Consider the following 9,205-nt stretch of genomic DNA (forward strand, 5'->3'; position numbering starts at 1 on the left):
GTATGGTTATGATTGGTCAAAGGGCTGCTGAGATATTGACGGATTTATGTTTTGATTGGCTGTCGCGGATATTTCCGTGATAAAAAAATTACCAGGTATATGGGGAGGTCGGATAGTATCACCAGGCATTGAAAATGTGTTTGAAATATACTCATGTGAAGAGAGAGGAGTTAAAACACATCAACATTAAAAACAGCGCCGCCTAGAGTTCAAAGGTCACCAAATTCATTAAGTGTTACCACGATGACGTCATGGGTCTATGTACCAAGTTTGGTTATGATATGTCAAAGGGCTGCTGAGAAATCGGCTTAATTGCGATTTGTGCGAAATATTTTCGCCTGTAGCGGCCAATCGGTTTTGAATTTGAATATGCAGTCAAGTGTTTTTTCATCAAGCACGGGCTGACGGTCAAATTTGCTAAGTTTCGATATGATTGGGCTAAATTTGTGATAGTAGAGGCATTTTGAAGGTTTTGGACATAAACCAAGATGGCGGAAAATCCATCACGGCGGAAAATGACGTCATAGGATGCGTTGAACTCGGCTTGGTTCAAGGATTCCCATGATACCTGGTTTGTGAATATTGGATAAATGGGTCGAAAGTTATAAACATGAATGCATGTGCAACTTTGACCTGTTGGTGGCGCTAGAGCTGTTGGGCTAGCGACCTGAAATAGGCTTAATGGGCGAATGGGGCTGTCCTGAACCAGTGTGAAAAATTTCGCAACTTTTCGCCAAGCAGTTCTATGGGCTGCCATAGACTCCATGGAAAGATAATAATAATAGGAATTCATACGAAAACAATAGGTTGTCTCCCAACTTCATTGCTTGACACGCAATAATAATAATAACAATAATAATAATAATAATAATAATAATAATAATAATGCAGACTCTTTTCCTAAACAATCTTATGTTTTTTACACGTCCTTGTGAATATGACGCGCAGGAAATATTCCATCGTTATTTCCGCCTGAGCGGGATCAGCTGTTTGTTGTGTTCCCAAACAGAAAGGGGTGTCAGATGGTCCACAGACGTCTGGGAGAACCGAAGGCTTTCTGCTGTCATGGAGGAGATCATTGAACACCCCGTTGCGGACGGGATGGAGGAGAGAAAGAGGAGTGAGACGTCCTCCTTCTTGAAGAGTCTCTCTGAACACAGGAGTACACAGAGTAATACGCACGGTAGTACGCAGTCCTCCCAACGCCTCCTGGCGTACAGCGACGCCTTGATCTCCATCATAGCCACGGTCATGGTAGGCAATAAATAAACAAACAAACAAACAAACACAAGGAGGACCTGTCCGCAGTCCTCCGACTAGTAGTACGCAGACATGCATGCACGCACGCACTACACTTACTGCCCCCGATTTAAAAGTGTAGGCCTACTAGGCGGCAACTGAAGTGCAATGTATTAATAATTCCTTTCCTCTTTACAGATTCTACCTGTCGCGCACACCAAGATAGGAGAAGACGAGGTAATTAATTAATAGTATAAATTGAGCCAACTACTTTAGATAACTATAGCTTCATGTGCCCATTCCATGGTTGTATTTTCCCATTTGGTAAATACCACTAAATGTAGGATAAGACTGAATTAATGAAGAGCCTAGATCTGACATTTCTTACCCAATAAGACAGGCCACCTATGGCAGTCTATAGGCCTATAGTTACTACAGAGTAACTACACTATAGTTCGTGTCCCCATCTTTAAAACTGACCTTGACTGTCTTTTAGGAGTTGAAGGAGAGTGTTCAGGTTTTGTTGACCACAAAAATTGGCGTTTATTTAATGACGTTCCTGATCGTAACGGTGGCCTGGGCCGCGCACGTCAGGTCAGTCTGCTCCGTTTATTGTGTTGTTTACTGTGTTCATTGAGTTGGAGCATACCTTAATGTATTGTAGAGGTTGTATAGGTTACAAATCGCTGAAGTAGCCTAAACATTTGAGTGTCATTTGTTAAAATTGATGTAGCCATCAGCCTTTTGTGAGTGAAATGTTCTTTGAGCAATGACTATTTCTTCTGGCTGCCTGTAGGAAGAAGATGATTTGTACTACGCTGCTGTACAGTATTTTGTAGAACTTCTTCTGGGTTTGTAATGGTCCTTTTTCTGCAGGTTATTTCAGGTGATCGTACGCATTGATGACTGCCTGGCTCTCCTCAACCTGGTACCTATAGTCCTCCTCAGGGGCATTCTGCTGAATCTCAATATGTTGTTAGTGTGGGAGATAGTATGAAAGTAGGTATGGATTTAGTGTTTGAGTAAGTATGAGGCGGAGCTAGTTTGTATAAATTAGTATGGGAGTAAGTATGAGTCAGTATGGAGTACTGAGTAAGTATCAGTTAGTATGGAGTATTGAGTTAGTTTGTATTAGTTAGTATGGGAGTAAGTATGGAGTATTTAGTCAGTAGGAGTCAGTATGGGAGTTGGTATTGAGTTTGAGTCAGTATGGAGTTAGTTTGTTTCAATAGGTACTCAGTATGGGAGTTGGTACGGAGTTAGCATTGAGTTAGCATGGGAGGTGGGTAGCATGAGTTGGTATGCAAGTCAGTATGAGAGTTAGTATGTGTGTCAGTATGTATGCGTGTTCAGGTGTGTATGCATGTTGGTATGTGTCCACTACCTTCCCCCATGTATTATATGTAGCTAGTTACATCTAGCTTGTCCTTAGAAAATCCTCCTGTGTGTTCCAGGCCTGTATGATGCTGATAACCTTCCTCCCGTACACAGTAAGTACATCGCACAGTCTACTCATCAACCATCGTCCCTAACCTCTAACCATCAACTGACCCCTGACCTCTACCATCACCACTAACCTCTAACCATCAACTGACCCCTGACATCTACCATCACCACTAACCTCTAACCATCACCCTAACCCCTAACCATCACCCCAGTGTTTCCCCTATAATTGTAAACGCCAACGAGGCTAGCCAGGCAAAAATGAATGTATTTATTAATTTTTAAAATGCAATAAAGTAGTGGACAGAACGTCCCTGACCTCTAACCATCGCCCCTATCCCTGTTGCTCTAAAGAACAGTTAGTATGGTTCATAAGGTTTCCAGTTTACTGCTATGCATACTAAGACACACTCACATTTTCCTATAATTTTGCCTCTGTAGGCTAAATGGTTATTTATAAGAATGTAGACATTTCATAACAAAAATTAATTTGATTCATATAGTGTGTGTGTTGACATCTCCTCCACTACCAGGGTGAGTCACCCTCTTGGTGATTCACCGCTGACAAGATTTACCAGAAAGCTCAGGAAACACTGGTTATCACAGTGGAGAGGGGAGGAATGAGGCTATCCAGTTAAAAACTAGGATATGATTAGGTGCCCATGTTGGAACGAGGTACCCGGATTGGTCATTTTTAACAAGACAGCGGGGTAAGCACCCCTGCTCTTGTGATGAGTGCCAGGGGATCTCTCAGGCACAGGGTGTGATTCCAAAGGGATCCTGCTCCCTCCACAAACTCTACAAGCTCAGCTCTCAGAGAGAGCAGCAGTGCTGGCAGATAGCCGTGGTGCTGGCAGAGTGGATGTCCTCACTTTAAACCTTCTGAGCTCAGTTTTCGCTGATGGCGACGTTTCCTGAGAACCACCTGGGGATCCTGCTGTTCTGCGGCTGTGTAATGGTCATCGGCCTGATTCAGGTACAGTCTCACAGCCCTTATCCTCATGCATGGGACCAGAAAACTACTGACCGATTTTTGTCTGAATTCACAAAAATATATATTTAAACTTGACTTTAAATTACATTTCAAATGAGAAAACTCGTCATGGTAACTTCTTTACTGGCAGCGATAAAACATGTCTATGTTCCAACCAAGGTCACAGTCGTAATCCATAATTGGTAATGACTAAAATCAAAAAAGATCCTGTATGTATAAGGAGGTATTTCCATGTCCCGTCCAGGCCTTGGTGGTGGTCTACGCCTTCAGTAGACCCTTCCTGCTGAAGGAGCAGATCCAGACCTCAGAGGACCTAAAGGTTTACAAACACCACATCCTGCAGGTCATCCTCAAGGTTCCAGTCATGTGCTTCCTTGCCAGCATCTTCTCCTTCATATTCCTCCAACTGGTATGTCGTCGTCCCCTTCCCTCAACCGTTCCTCCTCATGGATGTCTTTATGATACGGGGGTCTTGATTCCAAAAGTCTGTTCATAATGCTGTGCTAACGGCTAATTACAGCACTCCATATAGAGAGGTGTCATTTATCACTTCTAACATAGACACTTTTGGGACTGAATTCATGGCAATTCCATGACTTTGTAGCTCTGTTAACCAATGGCTATTTTATAGTACTAAAATATAAATTAATATTAGAGGAACAATGATAAGATACTCAATTGTTGTCGTTACGGTATTTTACTACTACTTTTGTTCCTGTCCTGCTCATTGCTATAAAGTTATTATACATATATAGTCGATAAGTATTCATCTGTTTCAGTCCTACGTGCTGCTGGCCATGGTGATCTTCCTTCCATATATCTCCCAGTTCTTAAAGTGGTGTCGCAGCAAAGCCACCGGTGAGCATCACATTAATTTAGATATGCCCAACTTTTTACTATTGCTTAAAAAATGGATGAGTTGATTCTCAGTGACCATGCCATCCTTTTCTAAACTTCTAAACATTTTGGAGGTTTGGAAACATATATTTATATGGAGCTTTCTCACAGCACAATACTACCATTTTAAAATGATTTTACATTTTACATACAAATGTGCATATCCTTTTTCTATGTACAGTATGTACATTGCACGATGACCTACTTTTCATTTTGGTGCCATTGGCCGATTTATTGCAGGTTTTGAAACATTTATTATTTTTCAATGAATCCCTGCATGTTGCAGACATGCAATAGTGTTGAGATGTCCCATAAAACAGCTGTGACATTTGCACATACAGATAAAGTGATCTAAACAATCATAAATTAAAAAGTGTGTAAACATATAGCTTGCAGAAAAGAAATGTCTATAGCATATTCTGACATGATCTTTGCAGCGGTTGCAGCACATTGATAAAATGTTGGTGTGTGTGTAGGTGAGGAGGAGACCCCAGACCCTGACACCCTCTACCAGGCCAGTGAGCCGCTGTCCAAGGAGCGGCTGGAGGCCTTCAGCGATGGTGTCTATGCCATCGTGGCCACGCTGCTCATCTTGGACATATGGTGGGTTCTGCTTTCATTAGTCCGTAGCAGACAGGGTCCCCGAAACTCGGAAAAAATACATGTTATTATTGTTTATTATTAGAGATCTACAATAAAATATATATGAAATATCGAATTGGCTGGGAACATACCCTTGATCTCCTCCGTGGTCTATCCAGTGAGGATAACGTCCCCGACCGAGAGACCGTGAAGACCGTCTACAACGGGAGCCTGGTGTCGGCGCTCAGCGACTACGGACCGGAGTACCTGGCGTACTTCGGGTCCTTCGTCACTGTGGGGCTGCTCTGGTTCGTCCACCACTCGCTGTTCCTCCACGTCACCAAGACCACGCGCTTCATGGGCCTGCTCAACGCCTTCTCGCTCGCCTTTGTCGGCGGCCTGCCGTTAGCCTACCAGCTCACCCACGAGTTCCCGCGCAACTCTAACAACGAGCTGGAGGCCATTCAGGTCAGCTGCGTCATCATCTTCTTTGCGGGTATCAACCAGCTGGGGATCTGGGTGGTCGCCCTTTACAGCGAACAGGAGACCCTGCACCGATACGTACGCTACGCTGGCCGCGACCACATCTTCATGCTAGCCAAGCTAGCACTGTATCCCTGTGTGGCGCTTGGAACTTTTTTCCTAACATGTATTTTGAGTCAATTTAGCGCATCCATCTTTCACCTGATGGAGATCACAGTGCCTTTGGCCTTCTTGGTCTTGAGGCTTCTGGTGCGTGTTGCACTAGCTGGGCTACGGCTAGTCTTCTGTCCAGAAAGAGCCATTCCCAGGACCGTTCTGGAGGAGGAGCAGGATGCCCTGGTTGCCTAGAGGACGACGGGCACTAAAAGCTACAGAAAGCAGATGCAAGTGCTGCATAATGAGGATGGAAGCCATTAGAAAGAGTCGGATCTGGAGCATGCAAACCATGCTAACCATTTTGTTGTCTGGTCAAACCAACAGGAAATGTTCTGAATGTAAATAGGGTATAATAACGTTATTCCGCTGCCATAATAATAATGGGGATTTAAAGGTCCCATGGCATGCTACTTTATGGATGCTTTAATATAGGTATTAGTGGGCCCCTAACACAGTATTTGAAGACGTTCCTGAAAAAATTATCGTATGCTCGCTAGTCTGGCTGAACGGAAGTGGACAGCGTCTATTGCCTAGCGTCGGATTTAGCCGCGACTCCTCCCCTTCCGGTTGCTGGCGTTCCCGTATTGTGCTCCCCCTCAAACTCGGAAACTAGGCAGTATGGCGAGTTTTGAAGAGGACTTTGACGGCGCTGTAAAGTTGGCATGTTTGGCTCTTTCCGTCGAAAATGGCAAAGAACTGCAAAAGATTTGCTTACAGCATTTGCTGAGGAAGAAAGATGTTCTATTTTGCATGGACACCGCTACTGCTTCCCGGGCTTAGCCCCGCCCTAGACGATTGTGATTGGTTTAAAGAAATAAAAACAGGCCCTCCCAGTTTCCCCACGGATAGACGGCTCGAGGTAGCGTGGCTCCAGACCATTCTACTTGCTGTAGTTTGGTCTGGCTTTGCCTCGCAATGGCGAGGCGCACACAGCCTTTGGCCGTGTTCGGTAAATATTCTAGCACACTCGACTACAGGAGCTCTATATCTAGATAATATCATATTATACATATATATATATATCATATATATTATCACGGCCAAAAGCAGTGTGCGCCTCAAGACGATATTAGGATTCTCAAACGACTGCGTCGGGTTCTCCGACGTCTCTGGTTCTTCTACTTCCACACCCGAATGACGACATACGGGGAAAATCCAAATCGGTGCGTCTGAGCTTTGTTTTTTCAAAGGCAGAGCAGGATACGTAGTGCTCATTTTAAACCTGACGCCATTTCTAGCTACTGGGGGGGACCAGTCAGGCTAGGGGAACTCATGTTAGAAAACCTCATAAACTAAAACTTTAATGCCATGGGATCTTTAATCAATATTAAATAATATATTAAGGCTTTGTTAGCAGTCTGTATTCTGTATTCTAAGCCATTAAGTTAATTGGGGTCAGGGATGTTTAAGAGCCAACCCTAAATGTGAAGACTAGGGTTGACCCTAGCCATAGGCGAGTGCTGGACACTCAAGTGACCCATTTTTTGTGTGCAACAGTCATTGCAAAGTAAGTCCAACCATTATCAATTCACTGCACTTTATTTTTAATGTTAATCTGCACAAACATGTGGTTACATCTGTAATCACAACCGTCCTTTGTTGCCCATGGCCGTGCTAAATGTAAAAATGTAGAGGGTTTCAAATTTAGGGTTAGATTATGGTTGGGGGATGGTAATGGATATTGGGGTAAATGGTGATTAGGGTTAGATGCCGGTGATAGTGGTTGGTGTGGGGATGGGATTGAATTGTGGGGTATCACATTTATTCCAGAATTTTTGATTATTTTACTCAAACAACTTTTAATATTTAACCCAATCCTTTCTGTGATGTTTGTTCCAAGGTTACATCCTCAATCAAATGTTGATCTCCGGCCATCTCAAACTTACCCCCCCCCCTGTTAAATAACGTGCATGTAAACAAGTGACCATGTCTTACACTGTCCCTGTTTCAATTAATGAAAGTGTACTTTTGGTTCAGAAAATGTTGACATTTAAAGAAAAAAAATAAACTTTCTTTATTCATCTCAATACAGTATATATCTCCACAACCAGCAATGACTATGAATAACATACGTGGTGTTCTACATTACATCTTTGTATTTCACATTGCCCATATATTAACAGTACTCTTCCATATCATAGATTCTACAGTTCAATCTCACTTCAAAAGCTATTAGATATTTCATTAGAAAACATTCCAGCATATTGCAAATCAAACAAACCTACACAAAATGAAAATGACATAACAAATGCAGTGCATGATAACCTAAACTGGTCAAGTTACAACTATAACCTCAAAACCTCCTTTTAAAAATCACTTCAGAAGAATCAGTACACGCAACAATCAGAGGCTGAACTTTATCTGTCTAAAGATCATAAAAGGTCCTGACTCAGTGTCAATGTCTGTATAAATAAAAAGAAAGGTCATATCTATCTGAACTCTGTAGACTGACAAGGAGTTTCTAGTTATAGTAGTTACTAGTTATAGCCGTTAGTTCCTGGTAACACTAGAGGACGACATTATATCATTTTCAAACAGCTGGTCCCAAATATTTCCGTAAGCCAACTGGAAGTGAAACAGGAATGTGGTACTCGGTCACCTAGTTCCACAACACATTCAAGATTTTCCTCGGAAAATCTAATTTGGACAACATTTTACAAATTGCACTCTGGTAAAGCCTTCTGCATTGTTTATCAAAATAATCTTGCCCCATTTCATTATTTGTGACGTTATATTGGTATGATACTGTTGAATTTTATCATTCGAACATCTAAAAAACAGTAAACAATACATTTCCATTGACAGAAGTAATTTTGTATAACCCGTACCAGAATCATGGTACTTCACCCTACCCAACAGAAACCACAACTCAAATGATTCAGTGAGACATTTGCATAAGATCAAAGTATTGCTAAATCTACCTCTCTGGTAATATTGGGTCTCCCATCATACACTGCAATAAGCATCAGGTCGCAACCTTAACATCAACAATGTCAAGCAAATTCAAAACCAATGCTCCCTGTAGTCTAGCCTCCCCTGCAGAAGGCACCAGGAACACAGGAAGCACAATCGCAAGTCAAAGTTCAACTTTAGCACGCTTAAATCGGTTTAAAATGTTTACTTTCTACACAGCAGTCTCCTATCCCAAGTCCCATCTATATAGATCTACAGATTTATATAGTTTCTTAAAGTTTATATTTTAGGCATTTCTTCATGTGAACATCATTACCATAGTGTATGTACAGTACTATACAGTGATCGCTATGCATGCACAGGTCAGATCTAAACACTAAGGGCAAGCTGAGGTGACAGGAGTGAACACAGGCTGAGGCTGTGACTTAAGGTGTTATAACATTACTATTAGAACAGTAGTTATAACATTTCATTACAACAGAGTTATAGCATTAATAT

At 42.2% G+C, this 9,205-nt stretch overlaps 1 protein-coding gene across 2 annotated transcripts; it reads left to right on the forward strand.

The window, feature by feature from the left end:
• Nucleotides 1-977: 977 nt before the first annotated feature.
• On the forward strand, nucleotides 978-9,184 carry LOC130383851 (endosomal/lysosomal proton channel TMEM175-like). 2 transcript variants are annotated; one of them, XM_056591701.1, is made up of 10 exons: nucleotides 978-1,254; nucleotides 1,438-1,476; nucleotides 1,736-1,833; nucleotides 2,116-2,167; nucleotides 2,694-2,729; nucleotides 3,575-3,658; nucleotides 3,921-4,085; nucleotides 4,456-4,534; nucleotides 5,050-5,176; nucleotides 5,335-9,184. In XM_056591701.1, exons 1-10 carry the CDS (start codon nucleotides 1,066-1,068, stop codon nucleotides 5,984-5,986), a joined length of 1,521 nt encoding a protein of 506 aa, XP_056447676.1. In that variant the 5' UTR covers nucleotides 978-1,065; the 3' UTR covers nucleotides 5,987-9,184. The 2 variants fall into 2 exon arrangements, with proteins under 2 accessions (XP_056447676.1, XP_056447677.1); XM_056591702.1 differs by lacking the exon at nucleotides 1,736-1,833 and having other exon boundaries at nucleotides 1,207-1,254.
• The last annotated feature ends 21 nt before the right edge of the window (nucleotides 9,185-9,205 follow it).

The sequence above is a fragment of the Gadus chalcogrammus genome, chromosome 6 (genome assembly GCF_026213295.1).
Source record: "Gadus chalcogrammus isolate NIFS_2021 chromosome 6, NIFS_Gcha_1.0, whole genome shotgun sequence".
NCBI classification, from domain to species: domain Eukaryota; kingdom Metazoa; phylum Chordata; class Actinopteri; order Gadiformes; family Gadidae; genus Gadus; species Gadus chalcogrammus.

Coding starts and splice junctions, on each gene's coding strand:
- LOC130383851 (XM_056591701.1), top strand. CDS start 1,066: ATGGAGGAGATCATTGAACACCCCGTTGCGGACGGGATGGAGGAGAGA. Junction 4,535..5,049: donor GTGTCGCAGCAAAGCCACCG/GTGAGCATCACA, acceptor GTGTGTGTGTAG/GTGAGGAGGAGACCCCAGAC. Junction 5,177..5,334: donor CTGCTCATCTTGGACATATG/GTGGGTTCTGCT, acceptor TGGTCTATCCAG/TGAGGATAACGTCCCCGACC.